General features: G+C 46.1%; 1 protein-coding gene across 1 annotated transcript in view; it reads right to left on the reverse strand.

The window, feature by feature from the left end:
- Window positions 1-1,083: 1,083 nt before the first annotated feature.
- Window positions 1,084-24,708, reverse strand: part of PPP1R9B (protein phosphatase 1 regulatory subunit 9B) — a 70,253-nt gene continuing 46,628 nt past the window's right edge. Inside the window, exons 4-10 of the mRNA XM_066631330.1 lie at window positions 21,725-21,829; window positions 17,130-17,265; window positions 15,115-15,267; window positions 11,368-11,421; window positions 8,153-8,382; window positions 4,861-4,957; window positions 1,084-1,787 (exon numbers count right to left, since the gene is read on the reverse strand). Of these exons, the coding sequence (XP_066487427.1) occupies window positions 1,734-1,787; window positions 4,861-4,957; window positions 8,153-8,382; window positions 11,368-11,421; window positions 15,115-15,267; window positions 17,130-17,265; window positions 21,725-21,829 (829 nt within the window). The 3' untranslated portion in view covers window positions 1,084-1,733. The remainder of the gene's footprint in view (window positions 1,788-4,860; window positions 4,958-8,152; window positions 8,383-11,367; window positions 11,422-15,114; window positions 15,268-17,129; window positions 17,266-21,724; window positions 21,830-24,708) is intronic.

The raw sequence follows: 24,708 nt of genomic DNA on the forward strand, positions 1-24,708 counted from the left end.
TGAACAGTACGTACTGGGCCTTCCTGCCTCTACCGACTATCCCAACTGGAAATTTCTAGGAAGGAAGGAAATGCAAGACTTTGGCCAGGTAGCAACTCAAAGGGATGCTTCTGATATCACTGCATTGTTTCAAGGAGGAACTGCATGCCAACTACAGATTTCAAATCAAAATTCCCATATGGAACAGACTTGTGCAGTTTAGTCCAAAGAAATGGGGGGGGGGAGGGGGAGTTGTAAAACAAGGAACATCAACCCATAGTCCTATGTTTTGTTCTGGAATGAAGGCTAATCTCTGAAAAGAAGGAATACCAGGCAATAACCCTTACAAACTAATGACCCATTCATTCATCATGCACTTTTGCTCCTGAGGATCAACAAGCCTCTCTGTATTTCCTCTTTTGCTGCCCACTGGTTGTAGACACCCACCTCCTCAGCACACCCTGGCGCTGATAATTACAGAAGAGCAATCCATGTCAAACCGGCGGTCTTTGGAGAAGGTGCTTTCTGGCTTTCCTTTTGTTAAATACAGAATGGCTGGAGCAGAAAGAGGAAACAGCTGGCTCATTAAATTAGGTGGTGAAGACTCCTCCCCATTCAAGAAGAAAGAGATCTTCCCTGTTCAGTTTTAATGGTTTCCCAAAGTCTCTGGCTTCAGTTCCTGGCTACCTTGACATGTTTGCTCCCGGATCTTCAGCTTTAATGGTCGACTCCCTTAGGAGGGTCCAGTTTGTAGATCTCCTGGGCGTTCATTCCCAGAAATCTTCCAAGATGATGTGAATTAAAATGCAATGAGGATGAAAAAACAAGGCAGACGTTCCTTTCCTGGCGTAAAAGTCAGCCATGGTGTTTTTTCAGATGCTTGTAGAGAGGTTTGGAGGTCAGAGCCTTGTCTCAGTCCCAAAGATGGTAGCCAGAAAAATGTCCTCCTGACCCCGCCTTAAAAAACACAGACATATTTCCCACCATTGCACGAACATAGAGAATAATGGATTCCATATTGTCCAAAGGATGGAAAATTAAAGGCAAGATCGTCCAATCCCACAGCCCCACAATAACCCCTCCCACTTACCCCCACCCCTTAAAGATTTAAGATTCAGGAAACTAAAACGAAACGGGCTGGTCTCACTTCTCGCCAGCAGACTCCTGCTGAATAGCAGTTTTTGTCACCTGTGCAACTGAAGGGCCAAGAAGACACTGTGTAGGAGGCATGAGATCTCAGTCCCGATCCATTGTGGTTGGTGCAAGGTTCCCATCAGACAGATGGAACAGGAGACACAAATGGTTGGACACAGGGAACCACCACTGCCACTTCCCCACCCTCCGTGGTCTGTCCTTCCAGTCGACACAAGACGCACACTAGACATGGAAACCGACAACAATTCACCACCCTTACAAGGTGACTGGGTTGTGCACTGGCAGCCCCACGTTGGATTTTGCTAGCCCACCTGCTCTTCCATGGCCCCCCCCCCTTCTCCTCCAACCTCAACACGAGGCAAGGCCATTAGCTATCCTTGCTGGAAAGCTGCTGATTGTGTTGGGTCTGACTTCCCTGCTGGGAAATGGGGAATCTGGCAGAGGGGTGGGTGGGCGGGGGGAAGAATTAAAGAGTGGGCATGGGTGGGAGAAATTTCTAAATATGTCCTTTGCAAATAATAATAGTAATAAGAAGAAGAATTAATTGCTCTGGTTTGTTTATATGTTTTTCTGCTCTGCTCTGTTCTCTCTCTCTTTTTTTAAGTCGGGTTGGAATTTTTCAAAGTCAGCAGCTTCGCCTCCAATTCAGAGATCTGAAAAACACACAACAGAAAGGGGTAAAAAGAACATCTCCAGGCAGAGGAAAAGAGGGGTGGGGTGGGGAGAGCAAAGAGGAAAGGCAGGTATGTTGCAGGCAATGCAAGTTGGGAGGCAGGCTCTGTGCCTGTTGGCGAGAGGGAGAATGAAAGGGTTGTAAGGAAAAATTGACAGGGAGGGGGATTAAGGGGCATGTCAGGCATCATTGCATGGTACAGACTGGGCGACCTTGACGGTGGCTGCAATCCTATACTAGCTTGCTTGGGAGGAATTCCCATTGAACACTTGCGTCCGAGCAAACACGTATAGGATTGCACTGAATGAGATTTGGAATGGGTTAGGTTTGCAATCCGTTTCAAGCCACTTTCACTCCGTCTGATGGAAGGATCCGAAGCCTCGACTTCAGAGTCTGCAACGGGCCACACTGCCTAAACGCACATCCAATCAAAAGATGGACAGTGCCCCTTCCATTGTACAATTTAATTAACTTCTCAGACCCAGGTTCTCAAGGATTAAGTTATCCTACGGTCGCAGCTACTGAAAATGGCCTCTGACTTGCTCACATATAACTTAGAGGCTGAGAGAAAGGAAATCCTGGTAAATCCTGGTTCACCTCCCAGAGAAGTAACCTTGTAAATAACAGCAGGACTGTTAAATCTGTGCATGCGCATGTGTTGTGTGTGTATCTGACATTCCTTAGGGTTAGTTGTCCATGGTCTTAATCAGAGAACTGTATGAGCGACAGAAGGCTACGCACACCATATTGTCCTTATGGATAAACAGTGCTTAGTGTACAACCATATGCTGTAAGGGGATCTCTATGGGCTAACCCAGTGGTTCCCAAACTTACCATCATCATGGCGTCCTTTCATGGCGACCTGTTCTTCCAGGTTCTCCCGGGTGCTGCCATCTTGGATCTCGTGAGATCCAGTATGGCGGCACTGAGGAAGAGGTGGCCAGGGACATCCTGCGAACTGTGAGTTCACTGCATCCTCTGAGGGTGCCACGGTGCAGTTTGGGAACCACTGAGTTAATCCATGGAGCGACAAGTGTTGCTGAGTGTTCCATGCCTCATTTGCTACTGCCTTTTCTGTACCTAGTGTGATAAACGAGTGTACACAAATTTGAGTTGACAGAAACAAGGCAGCTGTGGTTCAGAGTGGCCAATTCCATTCATCAACTTCTGAAACAACCTCACGCAGGTTGTTAGGTACACTTCCGCATAGTTGTTACAGAGTGAAAGCTTCCTAAAACGGTCACAAAACTAAGCATTCAAAATGGATAGGAAGAAGAAGGCAGGCCTGCATGTCCAAGAAAGATCCAAGTGAGATGATATGCTCTACCCAACATTCCCCTTTTGGAATAAGGTGTCTTCCTTTTCCACAGTGAAAGAGAGCAAGCTCTCAGCAATCTGAAGTAGTGCAGTCCAATCTACCACTTCTGCATTCTACCATTTCATTCCTACCTCATTCCCCTGTTTGTGTAGATCAGTTCTCCTAAACATGAGAAGTCCAAGTTGGGAATATACTTGCATGGAGTGTGAATGGGCCTGAACCTGGGTCCTACCAGCAGCAAGTTCTAGGACCACACTACCACCTCTTCCAGCTGTCATAACCATGGCAATGGTTGCCTGAGGCTGCTAGCCTACATATATAGGCCTACTTATATGGCCTCATTCGTTCTGCTGTTTTTTCCATGGGTTGGCTCGCACGTAGGGAGTAAGAGGCTTATGTGAAGTGGCCAAGTATGCATCATTCTGGGGTTCTTGTAAAGATGCAGTTGCACTCTCTGCTTATCTTGGGCTCTGTGTTTGTGGTTCTTGGTTTTTCCTCCAGTACTTGGGACTCCAGCTAAACAGTAACAAGGACAGTGTGCAGACAAACAGACAAGCACACATGTGTTTAATTGGTCAGTCCTATGAAGAGAGGAGAGTGGGTGGGCTACCCTGAAAAGGAAACAATGTGCACAAGAAATTATGGGTCTTCCAAGGGCTTTAGGAGCTGCATTACTGAGGATGTCCTGTTTGGGGGGGGGGGGCTGCTGAAAAGCCAAATGCTGGGTGTTCCTGGATGCTTCTGGAGAAAGATTTTCTATTTTACATGGTCTTGGTATCCGACATCCCTAGCACAGAAACCCAGATGCATTTACACACACAGACACACAGGCATGGTAATGACCTGACAAATCTGACATGATCCAGTGACTGATGTAAGATTTAGGAATGTGACAGGTATACCATTGGATCATGGGATAGATCAAATGAGACGTAGGCTGCAATTCTAACCTCACTTTCCTGGGAGTAAGTCCCACTGAACACAACAGGGCTTATTTTTGAGTAGAACCTGGTTAGGATTGTGCCCCTAGTGTCTGATATAGAATTCCATGTTATTCAGTTAGCTAGTGTTTGTGATGGAGAGAACAAGTCTGAACAAGTGTCCATAAACTTAGAGACCACCACAAAACCCTGCTGATCACTAAAGAATCTGGAGTGTGAAGATGTGGCTTCTCACATGTGGAGTATGCTTCTCAAACCATGGGAATGTATAATATGGGTTCAGTGTTTTGATGTGAGGATCTTTTGTGCCCTGGTGAAGGATTCAGCAAGACTCAGCCAAAGGATCTCCCCCCCTTCCAAATGCAGGACCCAATGTGATATAGGCATGGGATGCCACTCTCCAAAGGGAATTCAGAAAAAAATTCCAAGTCTTTTTTCCTCATGCCCTTCAGCTGTAGATCTACTGCTTAATGAGCAAGACAGCACTTGACAAAGGATTCTACAATACTCAAACAATAATACCCAATTCCTAATGGAGTTCAACAAGACGGATGGGTACCTCTACCTCCCCCTCACTCCTGTCATAAACTAGATATTTCCAAGAGCACAAGACTCATGTGTGTCCCTGAGCTGAATCAAGGCCAGTCAAAGCAAAGCCCTTTCTTTCTTTCTTTCTTTCTTTCTTTCTTTCTTTCTTTCTTTCTTTCTTTCTTTCTTTCTTTCTTTCTTTCTTTCTTTCTTTTCCCACCACATAGGGCTCAAGGCAAGCCCCCAGCATAGTCCTTGATGCCCACCTTCTCTTGCAGCTTGTCAATTTCCTCCTTGTGAGCCAGTTCGGACTCCTCTTGGATGCGCCGCTGAGCTGTCTCCTTCTTGAGGAATTCGATCTCCCTGTAGGAGGATAAAATAAAAAGAGCCAAAGTCAGGCAACTAGCGGAAAAGAGAAAGGAAGCATGGCGTTGCTTGGGATCAAACTAAATACGATGTTAACAGTCCAATCTTAAGCAAATGCTGCCTATAGGGCACAGTGGCGCCAGCATGGGCATCACTGCATCCTGTAGGCAGCAGGACACCATGCAGGGATGGAGAGGTAAGTAAAAATTTCTTTTATTTACCCACCTCTGCTCCCCATGATCTCCAATGGGTCTACTCACACCAGTTGGCTTACTGACACCAGTGTGGGCAAAGGGCTATCCCAGAGTTCCACTAGAGCTGCTGCCTCTTATAACAGCACTCAGAAAATGGTTGCCAGCAGTACACTGTGAGCATAGTTGGCAGTCATTTTACGACAGTGGCACTCTGTTGTGCTGTAAATCCCTCAACATGCCGGCCTGATCACACTTAGGATGAGGCTATCATTGTCTAATTTGAGAGAGTTTATTCCTCACCCACCTTCAGAGGACTATGGAGGTGGTGGGGGGGGGGGGTGAAAGAGGTTTTTGGAAGGAAAACATACTGAATTAAAGGTTTAAACGATTCTTATTTCTATCCCACAGTCCTAATCTGGGGCAAGCCTCCTCAAAGTTACTATTTTAAGATTCTTTTTAAATTCCCTAATTCAGTGGTTCTCAAATGTTTTAGCACTGAGACTCACTTTTTAGAATGACAATCTGTCAGGACCCACCAGAAGTGATGCCATTAACCTGGAAGTGATGTCATGGACAGAAGTGACATCATCAAGCAGGAAAATTTTTAACACCCCCATATGACAAAATCAAATTAAATAAGGGTGCAATCCTATCCTGCGCTAGAACAGTCAAGCCAAGAGGTTTGCGCTGTATCCAGCGGCAGGATAGGGGCCCAAAGTGGCTCAGCCAGAGGTAAGAGGAAACTTTTCCCCTTACCTATGGGTAAGGCACCCTGGCCCCAATGGGTCTCCTTGGACTTGCACCACCTCCTGAGGTGGCGCAAGTCTGAGGAGAACAGAGCAGCTAGAAGCCGCTTCGAACTCCCCAGGAATGGGGGTTGTGACCCAGCATAACTGCTGGATCCCAGCCCCGCCTTCATCTCCCCACCCACTTGTCCCTGGGGCCACCCACCCTGCCCCTGTCCCGGAACACCTCCCTCATGCCTCCTCCCCGCCCACCCTGGTCTTCCGTCGATTCCATCAATTCCTCCACCCTGGAGTTCAGCTGATGCAAGACCCGGCGCCTCCATTGGCGCGGAGGCTTGTGTCAGCCTCCGCAGGCCAGCACAAGGGACTTGCACCAGCTCAAATACTTCTCTGGATTGTGCCCTAAGCAAATTTAAACTTTACAATAAGTATACATTTAAAAATTTATTTAAAATAAGGAACAACCCCTTCCAAGCTGTTGCTGATCCCAAAGTTCCCCAAACATCCCAAAGGCTGCAGTCCTATCCACATTTACCTGGGAGTAAGCCCCATTGACTATTGTTGATAAAAGCATACACATAGTAACCTGTTTATACAGGCCTGTAACATTTCCTCAAATGCAGTCACGTACCATGGTAGCATCAAGTCTGATATATTAAAAATAAAACACACATTGAAATGAAAGGGGAACCACCTGAAATTGCCTTGTGACCCACCTAGTGGGTCCTGACCCACAGTTTGAGAAACATTGCCCTAATTAGATGATGGTATATTTGAAATCAAGTCTGATTCAGGCCTCAAAGGTGCTGTTCAGTTTGAGGGCCATCAGAAGAGCATTCTGGGCCTATCTATACCAATAGCAGAATGAGGTGGTAGAATATTGAGATGGCTGAGTGGACTACCTCACTCCTGGGGGCGCCATTTTGGAATGCTTTTGAACACAGGTTTTAGCCCAGTCCTTCCTCTGTGCATTCCTAACGGTCAGGAACTTTTTACACAGGATAACGTTTAAAATGTATGATCCCCACCTACATTCCAAAGTGCCACAATCCATTCTGCCACCCTCAGACCCATCCAGTGAAGGCTGCTAGGTGTGTGGACCAGAGCTTGGTTTCTTCAGAATTCAGTCTACAGCCCTCTTTTTACCAATTACAGCATTCTGCAATAAGGTTACCCAGAGTATACCACAAAGGGTTCATACTTCTGGTCTAGATTAGTGTACTGTCATAGTATAAATAAGACTTGACAATAAAGCAGAACGGCCATTTTTTCACTTTAGAATGGTTGGTTGGCAACCTTCAGTCTCGAAAGACTATGGTATAAGCCTACAGCACCCGGTATTCCCAGGTGGTCTCCCATCCAAGTACTAACCAGGCCTGACCCTGCTTAGCTTCCAAGATCAGACGAGATCGGGCATGTTTTAAAAATAAGCAAAGAAAAAGCATTCGTTTTATGCAGTCACTCCCTGCCTCCTCTTTTTTTCACCTCATCTCATTAGTAGATTTTAGGTCTGCTGACTGGGTCTTGATGATTTGTAAATATTGGACAATATCTAATACACATTAGGTGCTTTTGAAAATGATACTAAATGATAGGTGGGGACTTGTAACTCATTGCGGCGCATTCGTAATTCCACACAAGAGTTCAGGGCTCCATACAGACTGAAGCAGGAGCTTTGTAGCACTGTTTGGGATTCACACTGGTGGGGGAAGTTTCGGGAGGAAGAAAAAAGTACTGTAATCTGTTCAGGGCTTGAGCAGGCTAATTCTGTCTCCCAGTCCACCTCAGTTTATCCTTTACTTTCCCAGTTGATGTTCAATTGCCTTCAGCGTTTCATAGATCATGAATGCAATAGAGCATGGGGACTTATATGGATTTTTTTTCCTTTTCTTTTGATTTATGAAATAATATTTTTCTGCATTCCTTGAGAGTTACCAGAGCATGCAGAAATCTACTGCCTTGACTGTTGGTGGACCCAATTCACAGCCTAGCAGACAGGCACTGGACTACCAAGTTTGGTCTTAGAAGAAATTATAATCAGGAGTGGATGGATTCAGCCCTCCCTCGCACCCCTGGTAACCTGCTGGCCTGTTCTAAGGACCTACTGATTCTATTGGATACCCACATTCCTCTCCTGTCTGCTAGCCATGCCTCCGCCCACTAGAAGTTTGCTAGACCTGCTTATGGAGGGACAAGAACAAACGGAACGGAGATCTGGGAAGTTGAGCTGGACCTGGGGAGCAAGTTCTTACTTCTGCTGATACTCCTTGATGAGTCGCTTGGCTTTGCTGTACTTCCTCTCCAGAGTCTGATATTGGGCCTGGGTTTCTTTCAAGTGCTCATCCACAGCCTGGCACAAGTTCTGGGCCTCCATCCAGTAGCCCTCCAGTTTCTCCATCCGCTCCTTGTTCTCTTCCACGCTTTGTTCTAGCTGGGCTTTCTCAAGGCGCCAGCGAGCTTTCTCTTGCTCGATGGACTGCAGCTGAAGGCAGGGAGCACAAGGAAGGAAGGTTTGAGATGTTTTCACTCAATCTAAATTGATACTGCTTCTAATCAAACAAGTTTTCAAAGTAATCTCAGTAAAATTATAATTCGACATATAAGAAAAAGTGACTCAAGAAACAAAGATATCTTAAGAACATAAGAAGAGCCCTGCTGGATCAGGCCAAAGGCCCATCTAGTCCAGCTTCCTGTATCTCACGGTGGCCCACCAGATGCCTCAGGGAGCACGCAAGACAACAAGATACCTGGATCCTGTAACCACTTCCTTACATCTGGCATTCAGAGATAGCCTACTTCTCATGACTTGTAACCTGTGAGGAACTTTTCATTTGTAAATCTGTTCAATCCCCATCTAAAGGCATCTAGGCCAGACCAGACGCCATCACCACATCCTGTCACAGATTAAGGAGTTCCACAGATTAATTATCCTACTTGCAAAACATCAGAAGGCCAGCTCCAAGTGCACAGTTCATGAAAGGATGCCACATCTCCTGAGTGGCCATCTAGCAGACCCTGCTTCTTCAAAAGGCCAATACAATCTTCAGCAATGATAGAATTTGAAACAGGGCCTCCTCAGCTGATCTTAAACTATGGAGAGTATCACATGGGAGTAGGCACCCCCAAAGGTATCTAAGACTGTTGGGGGCTTCATTGGTCAAAGTCAGCATCTTGAACGGACCCCAAAACATAATGATAACAGACATAGGGCCCAATCCTATTCAACTTTCCAGCACTGATGCAGCTGTGCTAATGGGTGAGCGCTGCATCCTGTGGTGAGAAGGCAGTCATGGAGGCCTCCTCAATGTATGATAATACTTGTTCCTTTATCTTGGGGCTGCACTGTGGCTGCATCAGTGTTGTAAAGTTGGATAGGTCTGGGCCCATAGTGGCTTCAGTTCAAGTGTTATGGGATTACACTGAATTATACCCAATTGGGCTCTATCATCTACTACTAGTTTATTTTCTGAACTGCTTTTATGGGCATCCCTAAGCAGTGGTGTAGCTAAGGGGGTGCAGGGGGTAGCAGCTGCACGGGGCATCAAGCTTTAGGGGGGCAACGAGCTGAGCTTGACACTAGTGACCAAAATTGTGAAAATCTTGGTATGTATGAATAATACCATCATGTTATATATCATTGGAAAGGTAATTTAATGCAGAATGCAATGAAACAAACTGCACGGGAATATCCATTTTCTATCAAAAGTTATGGCCAATTAACCAGAAAATGAAAACACAACTGCCTTAAGGAACAAAAAGTGTATTTGCTTAACTTCAAACCGACATGAGACTGATTATTCTGAGTGCCAATGAGATGTTATTATGATACAGCATGGAACCAATAACTTTTTATTTATTTACTTAATTAAATTTGATTTTGTCATGCAGGGAAGGTTACAAAATCTTCTTTGACCCCAGGTAGCAGATATATGTCTTAGCTATGCCACTGACTAGAGAGAGGCAGCAGAGCAAGTGGGTGGTGAGCTGCTGGGGGGACAAGGTGAGTTCCTCCCACTTTTTAAAAAGCCCCGGCGTGATGTCACTTCTAGTTGTGATGTCACTTCCGGGGCAACATTTTGAACTTGGCACCGGACTACATGATCATTAGCTACGCCACTGTCCCTAAGAAGAATCCAAGAATCTAAATTCGTGATCACTTAGGCTTAGTTGACTGGTCAGGTCTCTGTCTTCCAGCAGGGGGCACAAATGGCACATCAGTAGAAGCTTAGAGGCATCCCAGTCACAAGGGAAGTGGGGGCAACACTATCACCAAAGGAACGCTATATATTTACACATGGAGCTTGCTGCATTCCAAAGGTAAGCATAGACAAAATAACCTGTACAACATAGTCCCGTTAAAGTCCAGATGGTGTGGAAACAGTACGCAAGTATATAAGGCAATGGCCCCACACTAAACCTGCATGTGTATCGAGTCCCAGTTTTTTTAGCAGAAACAGACCTTTCCAGTAATGGGTCCGTGCAGGTAAGCAAGGAAGGGAGGCTAGCCCAGAAGAAGCGAGCGGTCATGCTGGGTTAGGTGGCACCTCTCAAAAGGACAGAAATATGCCAAAAAGCTACCTTGGATAGCCCCAGGCACATTAATTCATTGAAAACTCCAGCCTATTTTCTTCAAAATTATTATTTTCATTTTAAAAAGCGATACCTTTTGGCCACGTAAGTGTCCTTGGTCTCATAAGGGGTCAGGTAGGTAACAAAACAACAATCCAGCAAAGCTGATCAAAACAGCAACCCAGTAAAGCATTTCACTGAAGGCATAATACTGATTTCATTTGTATCTCACTCTTTCTCCAAAGAGTTCAGCAGGACTCATGTGGGGTTATCCCACTTTGGCCAGGGGTTCCCAAACTGTGCGTCATGAGGCACTCCCAGAGGCACTGCAGGCTGCTGGCTGGCTGGCAGCAAGACAACGGGGATGCTACATGTGGAGGTAAGAGGCCCAGTGGGCTGAGCTCCTGTGCGCGGTTTTTGTGCACTGGGAAAGGCCCTCCCTGCCATCCTGAGTCTTATCTTCACATGTGGCATCCCGCGCAGCTGCCAAACCTGGAAGTAAGTGGTCGTGACATAATTGTGCATCACATCCAGGAACTTTGCAGCATGCAGGTGGCATTGCGGGATGTCAAAGAATGGGAAGCACTGCATTTGGTTTTATAGCCCTGGTGATGGTGGCTTGCCCAAGGCCACCCGGTGAGCATTAGGGTTGAGCAGGGATTTGAACCTGGCTCTTTCCAGCACTCTATATGGACTGTATCCAAATGGATTTAAAATAGCCCAGCTATTAAAAGCCAAGCGACCAAAACACACACACACACACAAAAACCTCTTACATCACTTCTGAAAAATGCTATCAGGAATGGATTTCGGCATGTATCCAAGGGAAGGAAGGGAAGCTTATGGCTGCCAACCCTCACAACCCCAAGAAGCTTCCTCGATCAATCTTTAACCTTACCTTTCTTTTCAGCTGCTGTATTTCAGCCTCGGTCACAGCATGCTTGATCTGGAGCTGCCAAAGAAAGTAACACAAGAGTTTATACTCTCCCTTGTTGGGACAAAACCTTGGAATTCCACTGGCTGATGTCTATGTTTGCCAACAGGAGATGTGCCAGTTTTGGGGGGAGATGCTTCGTTTCATTTGATCTTGGTGATCAGCTGATGACCATAAAGTTATGGATAATGCGGAGGGACATACACAAATAGTGGTTTAAAGGTGGGCTTTGTAAACACCTCAGATTTTTTTCCCCCCTCAGAATATCAGGGTCACAATCACAGGGAAGTGAAGTTTGGGGCTTCACCTGCAGCAGATACTCTCAGGTGAAATTTCTCAAAAGGACCTTAGCTGACAAAATGCATCAGGCTCCGTAGGAGGCAAACTGGGAAATTCGCCTAGGGGCATAGGTTAATGTTTAGGCCAGGGGTCTCCAAATATTTCAGTACAAGGGCCATATTGTATGTTTTACACATTTTCGTGGGCTGAAAAAGAATAGTTTTATAATGAATGAATGAAATTTAAATGCATTAGTTTTGCTTAGATCTTTTTTGTAATAAGCATGATAAGATTCAGCACAAAAGAGAAATATGACCATTCCAAAGAAACGATGCCATGTTTAAAGTGAACTACGATGAGTAAAAATGTTACTTTTAGCAAATGCTCTGACAAAAAAAAAAAAAACAAGTTGCTGTGGGCTGGCTGTGGCCCCTGGGCCATAGATAGGAGACCCCTGCTCTGGGCCATTGTCTTACCCAAGGGCTGCCTGAGACACAGTATATTGTTCATGTCACATGAAGGCTACAATCCTATACAAATTTACCTGGGAAGAATTTCTGTTGAACACCATAGAACTTACTCTAGAGTAAACACACATAGGTTCCTAGCACTAGATCTTAAATAAATAAAATGCATTAAGTTTCAAACTAGAACTAAGTCACAGAAGAAGAAAACACTTTAATGAACAAAAATTAAGATTATTGCTGTCGGTGTTATAGTCTTTATGGGGCATCAGTCCTCAGTCCAATTTCACTGAGGCTGGGTCATCTCAGTAGAGACTATGAAGGAGCAAAAGTGACATCCACACCTCCCTTCTTATCACTGCCAGTGATGAGATGGCAAAGGCAGAAAGAGAGAGAGAGAAAAATTGAGGAGGGGCCCAGGCTAAAAAACTCACACATACCCTGAGCTCAGCCTTGGCTCAGTTTTCCAAACTTCACAGGACAAACCAAGGAAGCACCCCAGGGACGGTGCCCTCACAGCTCCCTGAAGCAAAGCTGGAGCACAGTTCTCTAGTCCCGAACCATACCTTCCCCACCCCACCCCCAAGGAATGCCTCCAGTTAAGCACTTGGAACACACACGCATGCCTGCATGCACAAATACATTCTCAATTTCTTTATCAAAAAAATTAGCCACCATGTTGGGAAACCACCGTTGCGCCGGCATGATCCTGGGTGCTTCAGCAACAGCCTGCTTACACACATTCCAGGGTCAACGAACGGCCACTTCACACATTACAGAAGCAACAGCGGCAACAGCTGCACATTAAAATTTAGCACTTTCCAGACTGTAATGCGCACAGCTCTCTCGCTCCCTCTCGCTCTTTTTAATCGCTACTTAGATGTTGCAGAAACACATGCCAGAGAGCTGGGGCCAGTGGCAGCTCCTCATGGCATGTTTCTGCAGCATACATGCAGTGGTGGGTGGGGGGAGGAAAATAACTGCCTTATATGTCACAAGATAGAGGCAGGGCACACAGGACGCCTTTAGCGTTTACCAGCTTCGGTTGTAATGAGCGCAGCACCCTTGAGTGAGAGGCCCAAAAGGGAACGGTTATTTCTCTTGGCAGGGGGACAGAGGTTGCCGTTTTAGAAGGCTTCTATAGCACAGCCACAACCCAGGCCCCACAGTCTCTGCACAGCTGAGCTAAAAGAGGAGCAAACCAGCTCCCTTAAGCATTTCATTCTATTCATAGACCAACCACCTGGAGACACAGGACTACGTCTGCCACTAGGGGTCAGCAAAGACACAGCCTGAGCAAAGGATGCTTGTCAGTCCATGGGCTGACCATGTGACAGCTGGGTCCCCACTATTTCCTTCCAGCACCCTCTCTTTTTTCATATGCTTTGTAGCAAGTCCTTCAGCCCAGCCAGGAGCTTTCTTCAGAGACTAAGGGCGCAATCCTAACCCCTTATGTCAGTACTTTCCAGCACTGGCATAGCGGTGCCAATGGGACGTGTGCTGCATCCTGCAGTTGGGTGTCACTCATGGAGGCCTCCTCAAAGTCAGGGAATGTTTGTTCCCTTATCTCAGAGCCGCAATGCCCTTATGTCAGTGCTGGAAAGCACTGACATAAGGGGTTAGGACTGTGCCCTAAGGACACAATCCTATGCATGTCTACTCAGAAGTAAACCATACTAGGTTTAATAGGGCTTACACCCAGGAAAAGGTGAATCGGATTGCAGCCTATGTGTCAATGGCTGGCACTGTCAGTCACCTGCACCAGTGTCAGAGGAGCCTGACACTGTCATTGCTGTATGCCCACAGGTCTCTGAAAAGAGTGGACCCAGCTGTGATTTTCCCCCCACAAAGCTCTTTATATACTGTTTCCAGATCACTATGGGAGAAACATGGTGGTCCCTACTGGTGGCAACCAAGTCTTTCTCAAAAATGTCCCAGAACGACACTACATTGGGTTCATTGTAGAAAAAAAGGTAGCCACCACTGCTGTTCCATTGTTGCCGCCTAAGACAGCAGATGGGTGGGAGAAAGTGCCATCTCTGTTCACCTACTTGCCTCCACTGCTTCTCCTTCTCTTTCCATTCCCCGAATTGGAAAAAGGAAGAGGGGGACAGAGAGGAAGAGGAAATGTGGAGGGCAGTGCTGAGCTACAGCATTGGAGAGTGGAAGGAGCAGAGACTGGCATGTCACCAGGTAAGGGGGTCACCATTTGATGGTGCTTCACGCCTTAGGAGGTCTTGGGCCGCGCCTGCTTGTGGAGGCCATCTGAGGGCACATCAACAAGAGCCCCTCCAAATCTGAAACTGGGCCTGTGAGTACAAGAAGACTCTGCCAAGTTGAGTAACTCAGAGGTTCCCAGGATGGAATTCTCATCCTCATAGGTATCTTATCTATCTACAGATTTTTAGACCTTCTTGATTCTATTATCGAAGCAAGAAAAGAGGGGGGAAGAAGCCAGTTTCTAACAGCTGCCCCCCAACGCTGCTCCCCCCACTGCCTTACCCAGCTGTTGTTAGTATCTCACTTCTGTGAGGTCTGAACTCCTCCCATCTCTCTCATCCTTCCTGCTTCTTGACAATGTTTATTTTTAAATGCAGACTCAGTGTTAGTGAAGCCACAGGCAATGTTAAGTTTGCATACATTTAAAATACATTAGCAGATTCAACTGTCTCTCCCCACCCCCACCCCCCGTCCTTCCCTTCTTTTGAGAGGCAAGGCACACATATGCACAGCCCATACGGCCCAGTGCTTTACCATACATTTCCACAACTTGACAAATGGCATGCTTCTCTATTTTATGTATGTGCCTGTGTGAGAATTTAAATAATACAATTTTAGTTTCCCCGGTTGTGAGCACTCAATCTGAACATCCTGGCCATTTCCCTTACGTACTGAAAAAACAAACAGGGGTTCCGGTGGCGTGTCTATCAGCCACACAGTTCTATGTATCTTTTAACCCTTGACTTACCTCCTTAAATTTATGCACCAGCTTTTCCGGGTCCATCTCAACAGGAGACAGCATGTCTTCGTTTTCAGCCAGCTCAAAGACCTCAATGGCCATCTCACTGCTGGGGAACATGGGACTCATCTCTTCATCTTCATCTGTGGCATATTCACCTGTCTGCAAGTCGCAAAACAGGCAGCTTTATTATTTAATACTGAGGGTCAGCACTGGCACTATGGGTGCTATCCACAACTGAGGGCAGCCTCAGATAACACCTTGTGACATGGGGAGAGAGAAGAGCAAGTGAGTTAGACTTCCTGTTTTCCAAGACTGGGGTAACACTGAAAGGGGGCTTGTGGAAGAGATGGGCAGCCGAATTCTACATCTGGGGCTTCTGCATCTTTCAAAAGAAAGCCCTTTTTTAAAAACCACAGTCTAACCATGTGAAAACAGGAAGTAGAGCTTGCTTGTACTTCCTCCTTCCCTGCAGCAAACTAACAGCAGAAGTATCTCTTAAGAGCAATATACTTCGGGGCTTTTGAGAATAGCTAGAGAGGGAGGCATCAATAATTCCTCTATGATCACCAACACCACAATTTATCTAGTATAACATACCCTAATGTGAGAAATAACATTTACCACACTGGTTCAGGCCATCTGCTTCTGGTCAGTCAGATGCCCAAGAAAGCTCACAAGGGTTACGTGATGGAAACAGCCACCCCCCACAGTTGCCCATAAAGTTATATTTATTTATTATTAATTTTTACTATATTTCTACCCCACCTTTCTCCCTGAAAGAACCCAAGGATGCTTACAACAATGTCAAGAAATACAAAGAACATAAATTCACAGTTAAAAACACAAAGCATACACTAAAAACCCTTCACAATTAAGAACATTTTAAAACAGCAAATAAAACATTAGTACAATAAAAAAGAGCAGCAGCAGCAACCTTATAAAATAAAAACCTCAAGCCTGTAAAAACCAGATGTTAAAAAGCCTGAGAACTTAGAAGGCTAGTCTAAAAAGAAATGTTTTCAGGCCTCCCCAGAAGGTTTCTAGGGTGGGAGTAGTTTGTATATCAAGAGAGAGGGAGTTCCATAACGTTGGTGCCACTATTGAGAAGACCCTATTTCTTGCCCCTTGCAGCTCCCTGGGTGGCAGAACTCGTAAAAGGGCCTTCTCTGATGACCTGAGGAGACAAGCCGGATTATATGGAAGTAGTGGTTTCTCAGATATCCTGGCCCTGAGCCATATAGGGTGCAGTCGTCGAAGAAGTGGCCCGACAGAATTGAACTGCCTACCTTCAGTGACTACAAGGGCTGCCGCATTCCATTCTTTGCTCTTATGACTAATAGCCAAAGACAGACTTGCCCACTATCAGCTGCTGTGGAAAGGAAGTGAATTATGCAAGGTATGAGGAAGTTTGGTTTGTCTACTCTGAAACAACCGCCAGCCAGTTTCATGATGACCCCAATCCTAATGCTCTTTGACAGTAAATAACCTTCACTGAGAGCTTAGGAAATTTGTGGTGGTAGATGAAACTTCGGCTGAAAACCAGAAGTGACGGTTTTCGGCTTCCAGAAAGTGTTCTGAACACCAAGGAGGCCACCCACAGCTTGACCAGCCCTCAGAACTTCTTCTGGAGGCCGAAAACCATCATTTCCGCTTGTTAGATGAAAAGCGGAAGTGACCATTTTTGGCCTCCAGAAGGCCTTCGAAGGAGGCCTCTGGAGGAGGCAATGGGTGTAGAGGGAGGCGAATGCGACCCCTACTTATCTGCCACCCAGGATCACGTGGTCCCCTGGACCACCCACCAGGTACACCACTGGAGGCAAAAGTGGGGAAAAAGGTAGGTGGGGCCCTTAATGAAATTCCCAAATCCCCAATTTTAGCCCTGCCTTCTAAGAACAGTAGCTAAGGAGACTGTCACATGTTAGGGTGCAAGGTTCCCTTTGGAACTTCTGGTAAGATGAGCTCTGAATGGAGGGGAGGGAGCTCAGGCTTCCTAGAGGCAACAAAAAGCTGATCGCTCTTACTTCCTCGTCTTCCTCGGTGTATTGAGTATACCTCTGCTCCATCATTTCCCGCTGCCATCGCTCCTGCTCCAGTGTCTGCTGGATAAGTTGCGCTACCTCACTCTGCTCTCCAGGTTTCTCCCTGCCAATTAGGAATCTAAAGAAAATGAAAGGGATGGGATGAGGATAAGAGCTAGAACAGTGATTTTTAACCTTTTTCATCTCAGGGCACACTGACAAGGTACTAAAATTGACAAGGCACATCATGCTGTTGGTGGGGCGCTACATCCCCCAATGGTCCTACTAATAAATGACCCTCCTCCAAACTCCTGCGACACACCTGCAGACCATTCGCTGTACATCAGTGTGCTACAGTACAGTGGTTGAAAACAGCTGAGCAAGAATCTCAAAGACATGGATGAAAATGCTTGGAGCTGTACTGTCAGGCTATATATGTGCACTAGACACCAAAGCTCCAAATCTGCACCAAGTCAAGCCAGAGATTAAGCCCTGAATAAATCTGCATCACGTTGCTTACTTTGTATAACTTACAAGTGAGATCCTATGCATGACAACTTGGAAGTAAGGCCTACGGAGGTCAATGGGTCTTATTCCCAGTTAAGTGTGTGTAGATTGCCACTTTATTCAGTGAACCAAGGAGAAGGAGAGAGAACTATGTTGGAAAGCGGTCTCCTCATCCCATCTTTCCCTACTGAGGGCCCAATCCTATTCAACACTCCAGCACCAATGCAGCCCCAAGGTAAGGGAAAAAATGTTCCCTTACCTTGAGGAGAACTCTGTGGCTGCCTCCACCCAACTGCAGGATGCAGCATGCACCCCACTGGCTTAGGATTGGGCCCTAAGTGGTATTTTTTTTCTCAGTCCCTTTTTCTTTCTAAAGGCCAAAATGACATGGGAGATTCATGACTGGATCTTCTAAAAAGCTTTAATGTTAACTAAAAAGCAGGTCCCAGGGTCCCTGAATAAGGAGCAGCAACACTGGGCAAAGGCAGGGGGTATTAAGACTCCAGCCCTGTTTCCTCATCTAAATCCCCCTTGAAGAGTAGGAAAAGCCAGGTACCAATATCATCCCTGTACTTTTTCCCTCAGCAGGGCTAACAGCAACTTGGGGAGGGGGACTTCAATTGAGAAAACAGCACAGAGAGGTGGGAAAGGCTAAACCCTATGAACCACAACAGTTGCTGTGTTCAAAATGAGCATGCTGACCCCTACTCTTGTGACTTCCACAAAGAAAAAAGAAGAAGCAGCAGGGGGAATTCATGACTGCCATATACATTTTGGCCCTGAGATCTTACCGATTGTTGAAGAATGGTTAAAATAGGAAGAATGGTTAAAATAATTGGTCTAACAGCACAAACCTATGCATATCTATTCAGAGGTAAGTCCGACTGACTTTAATGGGACTTACACTCAAGATTGTGCATAGGATTGTAGCCTGAGTAAAGTATGCCTTGGGGGCACATTGCAGAAATGGAGAAGCATAAAATGAGACAAAGTTTAAAGACCTGGTGTAAATTGAGGCACAGGGTACCTACAGCGTACTCCAGAAAATGATCTTTCAATGGGAAAGCTCAGTGACGTATGAATAATAAAGATAAGTGTCTCAGAATAATGTGCAGAGTGATGTTCCTTCAGCGCTGGGTAACCACGGCCAGCTGCCCACACATCTCAGGTCAGAGGGATTGACTGCCAGAAATGTCTATGGCCCACTGGATCTGTTTGCAAACACCAATGACTAGACCTGAGTTTGTGGATGAAACTCCCCTTGTGTTTGTGCATCCTGAGTTCTTGCAGCACCGGGCTGCTAAACCGGCCATTAAACTAGGTCAACGCACCAGTTTAAATTGATTACCAAAACCATTAATTGGTTAATGGGGCCCTTCTATGAAGGCAGAGTGGTTGCTGTGGAGCAAGGAAGAAATTAGTTGCTTAGCAACCCATGCTCATAGTTTAGGTTCCGGTCGCTTGGGAACAGAGCGGCGCTTGTCTCGGAGGAACGGGTTCGGTTCTAGGTCTGACCCCACATATCTCGCACGCCTTGGAAGGAACCTGGGTGCGAACGTGTGTGTGTGTGTGTGTGTGTGTGTGAGTCTGAGTCTGTGAGCGTTTAAATGCTTCTTGATGACAAACCATTTTCAAACAGCCCATTATTTTAAAACCATCACTACAAGCATCCTGGGAGAGTGCCAAGCCTCTCGTTCCAAACGCTGCCAGGAAAAGGAGGGCCAAACGCCTCTGGTGTGATTTTTAGAAAAGGCCACAGAGGCAGCTGTACGGATGCAGAACAAAACAGATCCACAGCTGACGGGAAAACTCAGTCAGCCCAGAGCTTCCCGTTAATTCCTTTGCTCCAAAACTCTCAGAAACAAAAATGGCCACTGCCTGGAACGTTTTCCCATGATGCCAGACAGGCGCATTCGCAGGTCATGGCACTGGCTCCCTGGTTTTGACAAAATGAAACCAAACGGTGATAGGGACAATGCTTTCTGCAAACAGGCTGCTGCCCATTTCACAGGAAACAAAATGTCAGCTTGCAGGCCATTTTCCCTACAGAGATTTTTTTTTTTAAAGTTCCACCCAGTCCTCATTTCCCGTTCCTATTAGGATTTTCCATTTGCAGGGCTAGACCAGAGGGAATACACAGGAATAATGATAAGACTCAAATAAAGGTTGCTGGCAAGGTGAGAGGACCCCTTCAGTGCTGGTCTGTGAAATCCAGCTAGTCCTGAGCCCCTTCTCCTCCTCCCTTCTCTCCCCCCACCATCAATCCTTGTTTAGTCACTGGCATAGCTCTGAGGTTCTCTCTCTCTCTCTCTCTCTCTCTCTCACACACACACACACACACACACACACGCACACACAAGTAGTTGGGTTGTTCATGAGTTTTAAAAGGAAGAAGATAATAGAAAGATGAAAAGCTGGCGTTGTTATCTCACCGAATATGAAAACAAAGCAAATCAAATTTTAAAAATTGCAAAGAAATTAACACATTGTGAAATCCTGGCACTCCTGCCTCTTCCCAGCCCAAGTAATGCTACCTGACAGGCAGAACTGAGTGCAGCATTTTGCTCCCCCTTTAGACTGTGTGATTTGCCAGAGAAATAGGGAAAATATTTATATTGGGCCGTTAGAAGAAGAAGAAGCAAAAAGATGGGTGTATTTGGTCAGAAAACAAAAAGAACAGATCAGAACAGATCCTGAGGACTGAACAGATCCTTAAGAGACAGGCAGCCCAATCTTAATTTGGGCTGGAACAGACAGGCCAGCAGGCCTGCGCTGTATTCAGTGTAAGTTTGGGGCCAGAATTGACACAACCCGAGGCAAGGGGAAAGCTTTCCCCTTACCCTGTGTTGTGCTGCACTGGCCCCAATGGGTCTACTCGGATATGCGCCACCTCAGGAGATGGTGCAACTCCAAGCAGAACGGAGAGGCCAGAGGCTGTTCCACACCACTCGGGAACGGGGTCAGAATCCGGCAGAATCCTAGCTTGGCCGATGCAAACGTACTGCACCAGGTCTGGCTGCGGCACGGGGAGGCCAGTGTAACTCCTTGCGCTGGCCTCCCCCACTCTAAAGTCAGCGCAAACATCCCTTACGGCATGTTTGCAACACCCCCAGGTCGGCACAAGTGACTTGTGCCAGCCTAACCCAGGGGTTAGGACTGCGCCCTAAGGTACGAATTTAGTACTTGCACTTGTTCCACAGGGGAGACTACGTAAGTACTCAGTTTCAAGTACGCACTGAGAGTGTCTTGTAATATGCTTCCATAGTAATGGACAGTGCTGGGCTTCAACAGGGAAACTCTCCTGTGCCTACTGTATAATAGGGAGAAATTCCACAGGTGCAGCCTCCCCCCCAATACCACAACAAGGGAAGGGTGCACCTGTTGAAGTTCTGCCTGTTACACAGTCTTTAAAGGCAAAGGTGAACCTCCCCCCCCCCCAAAAAAAAAATTAACCCTATGTAGCTTGTTTCCTACTTCAGGAATGAGAACGTTATGCTTTCAATGCATTGTTAACAAGAGGGACCATGCACTTTCATAACCAAGATGCCAGATACAAACTGAGCCAACAAAGCCTTCTCATCACTGAACTGCCATCTGTCAAACTGCTGCCTGTCATGAGGCATTTAAAAGCACAGAAGACCTGCCAGAAAAAAAGAAAAAAAAAAACCACTATGTCATAATCACCTAGCTTCTTTTATACTGTTTTGGCGTGACTCTTCAAAAACACTACAGTGAAAGGGAGCCTCAGTTTGCCTACTTCATTTTGCTTTTACATTAATTCCTATGCATTTCTACTGCTCTTGCCACGAACGTTGGTGCATTCTGTCAACTGCTTCTGAGAGCCACGAATTCTGCCAAAGAACCACGAAGGTGTTTATCCCTTGGCTCGTCCAGGATGTAGTGAACTCACATGCAAATTACCAGTGGCCATTGTTTCTCCCCAATGACTTCATGGGAAACAAACGACTGCTCCCAGAACATTTTCCCTTGATGCAGTGGGGGCTCCCAGACTAGACATCTCTTCTCTGGACAAACGAACAAACAATACATTCTGGTCCCATCAAAAGCTGAGATACACATCATTCCCCTACCGGACTCTACCCTTGGTGTTCCTCAGCACAGAGGCTGCAAAGCTTTGGGTCACACCCACCAAACTGGTGCCGTCCACTTCCACGATGAGGTCATTCACCTGGATCCTGAGGAAGGAAAACAGGGGAGAAAGTTACTGTTGGATTGACGACTGCATATGTTGTAAAGAGCTGACCCCAAGCAGGGCATGGTCTGTGTACGACTTAACGGCACCTCTATTCCAAGCTTGAATTAAAAACATAAATGATCCAGATAATAACATGGAAAGTGGTGGTTGCATTTGCATTCATGAAGAAATGGAAGATATTTGGAACCTGTGGCTATTCTTATCAATCATTTCAATGGCACTTTTCAATCCACAGATTATTTTACTATCTCATTTAGTTGCAAGAAGGTTAGACTGAAAAATAGTGAGTGAATTTGCCCAGGGTCACACAGTGAACTCCAAAACTAAGCAAGGATCTGATGTTTGTCCTCCTCCACGTAAACCCAATGTTTTATCCACTACAGAATATACAGCAGTGATTTTCAACCTTTTTCATCTTGCAGCACACTGGCAAGGCACTAAAATGGTCAAGGCACACCATCAGCTTTTTGACAATTGACAAGGCACATTGTGCTGTCAATGGAGACTCACATCCCCTAATGGTCCTATTGATAAATGACCCTCTCCCAAATTCCCGCGGCACACCTGGGGACCATTTGCGGCACACCGGTGTACCATGGCACAGTGGTTGAAAATGGCTGATATACAGGATCTTCATGCAGGATGGAGACACCGGAAGAGCAGATCTCTGTGTTTGTGTGCATGACACTATAGATCACAGTGCAAAGGCTATAATGCTATTGGGGCACCATTTGATGGCTAGAGAAGAAAAGCCGTTAGAGCGGTGGAGATGACCCTGTAGAACTCAGTGATAACATCCTCTCTCAGTCAGAAATATATTTTTTTTCAGATAAAAGAACAAACAAATGAACAGCTGGAAAAGAAAACCTAGACAGGACAGTCTTAGAAGAGGGCAGCTTTCTTTCTTCTGATGTTTGTTGGAAAGAAAAAAAAAACTTCTGAGCATGCAAAAGACACTTGCTGGATGCAACTTGGTGAGTGATCTTGTGATTCTACAGAGCTTTCTCCCATGAAGGCCCCTGTTTATATTTTACTGGTGCCCCTGGTACTGGGCAGGGAGCCATACTGGTTACCATGGCAGCAAGTAGCAGCCCCGCTGGCATTTAGTAGTACCAGGGTAGCTTGTGCTCCCCCCTTCTATACAGAAATTTCAAGTCTGAGAAAATACAGAGACAGCATTAAGGTGCACTTATTTCAGCATTTCAGCAAAGAAATGGTGTTTGCTCATTAATTTCTATTTATTGTTTGGGCTGTCTCAGAGGACTGAAGTGTGAAACACTAAATTAAGATGTTAGAATGACATTTGATGTCTTATATTAATTCCAATCAGCGGTGATCTTGGCTCCTGTGCTGCCCAGGGCCTGGACCGCAAAATGCCGCCCTCCCACTGAGGAAAATGCCCCCCCCCACCAGTCATGTCCGGAGGCCTTCTGAGGGCTGGAGAAGACACATACCACCTCTCCGGCCCTCAGAAGGCCTTTTAAGGTTCTGAAAACATCACTTCCAGATGTGATGTTTTAAGGCCCTCCAGGGGCCTTAGGGCCAGAGAGGCGTGTGGCCGGAGAGGCGCGTGGCCCTCAGAAGGCCTCCAGACGGGGAGGCAGCGGGTGCAGGAGGCTCTGAGGGCTGCACGGTTAAGGGGATGCCTCTGCCCCCTTCCCAGATGCGCCACCTGGGATCACTTGCACCCGTGGACTCCCCTAGATATGCCAGTGATTCCAACTTATACTCTGCCCTTCCTCAAAGCCTCATGCTTAGTAATGGTACACTAAAAATTATGATAAAATACTTGGACAAGGAAAAGTATGGCTGTTTTTCAGTGTCTGATCTTCATAATTTTTAAGAGTCCTGCCCACACTGTCTTAACTCTAGCTCCCCAAAGCCAACCGCAAAGAAGAAGACCTTACAACAAGAAGTGCAACCACAGTACACAATTAAGATAAATCTTGATGATTGATTTATCAATGAAAATGTGAGATGATGCATAGAATGTCCGAATTGACTTTCCTTCACAAGATCCAGGAGAGTAAAACGATTAATACATTTTGTATAAGGAAAGAATTGTTCATATCATGTTCTGGAACTCTAGAGATGGTGCCAGCATCACTTTCTCCTTTTTGATGGTTCTGGGGTCGACAAGCTAGTGAACTATGAATTGCTTTGTTTTAAATTCTACTGAATTCTGCCACAGCTGTAGGATATGTGAAAATGTGGGGCTGCTGGAGTTCTTTTCTTTTGGGGTATTTCCTTGCTACACATTGAAATTAGGTAACACATTTTGCTGTTCCGTGTTCAGAAGATTCAGGCACTTATTCTGATGTTTGTGTTTAAAAGAAAGAAAAGAGTTCCTCTAATGTTTTCAAAACTGTACAAGCTTGAAATTTATTTTCAGCAACCCAATCCTATGCAGGAATGGGTTGGTGATGGTAGAAGAGGGAGGATAAGATCCAGGAAGGGGGTGGTGGTGCACACTGAAATCTGACCCCCTTCCCAGGCCTGTTCCTCCTTCCTAGGTCAACACAAACTTGCTCCAGCAATTGAACTGGCACAGGTTCAAGTTAACCCACAGCAGCCGCCGAAGCTTACTATTGGGGAATGGGCCAAATGTCCCCTTACCCCGAGGATAATTCCAGCAGCCAACCCCCCCCCCCCGCTGCAGATGTAGCAGAAGCTGCACTGGCACAGCTGCACCACCGTGTGGGATGTTAGATAGGATTGGGCTGTTCAACCATTAATAGGACCCTTTCTATAAAGGTTTATTTATGACATGCTGAATCCATGTTAAGGACTCAAACCACATGCTCTGCTGCTCCAAACAGCCCCTTCTCCATTGCACAGCACGTTCAGGAGGAGATGAAC

The sequence above is a fragment of the Tiliqua scincoides genome, chromosome 5 (genome assembly GCF_035046505.1).
Source record: "Tiliqua scincoides isolate rTilSci1 chromosome 5, rTilSci1.hap2, whole genome shotgun sequence".
NCBI classification, from domain to species: Eukaryota; Metazoa; Chordata; class Lepidosauria; order Squamata; family Scincidae; genus Tiliqua; species Tiliqua scincoides.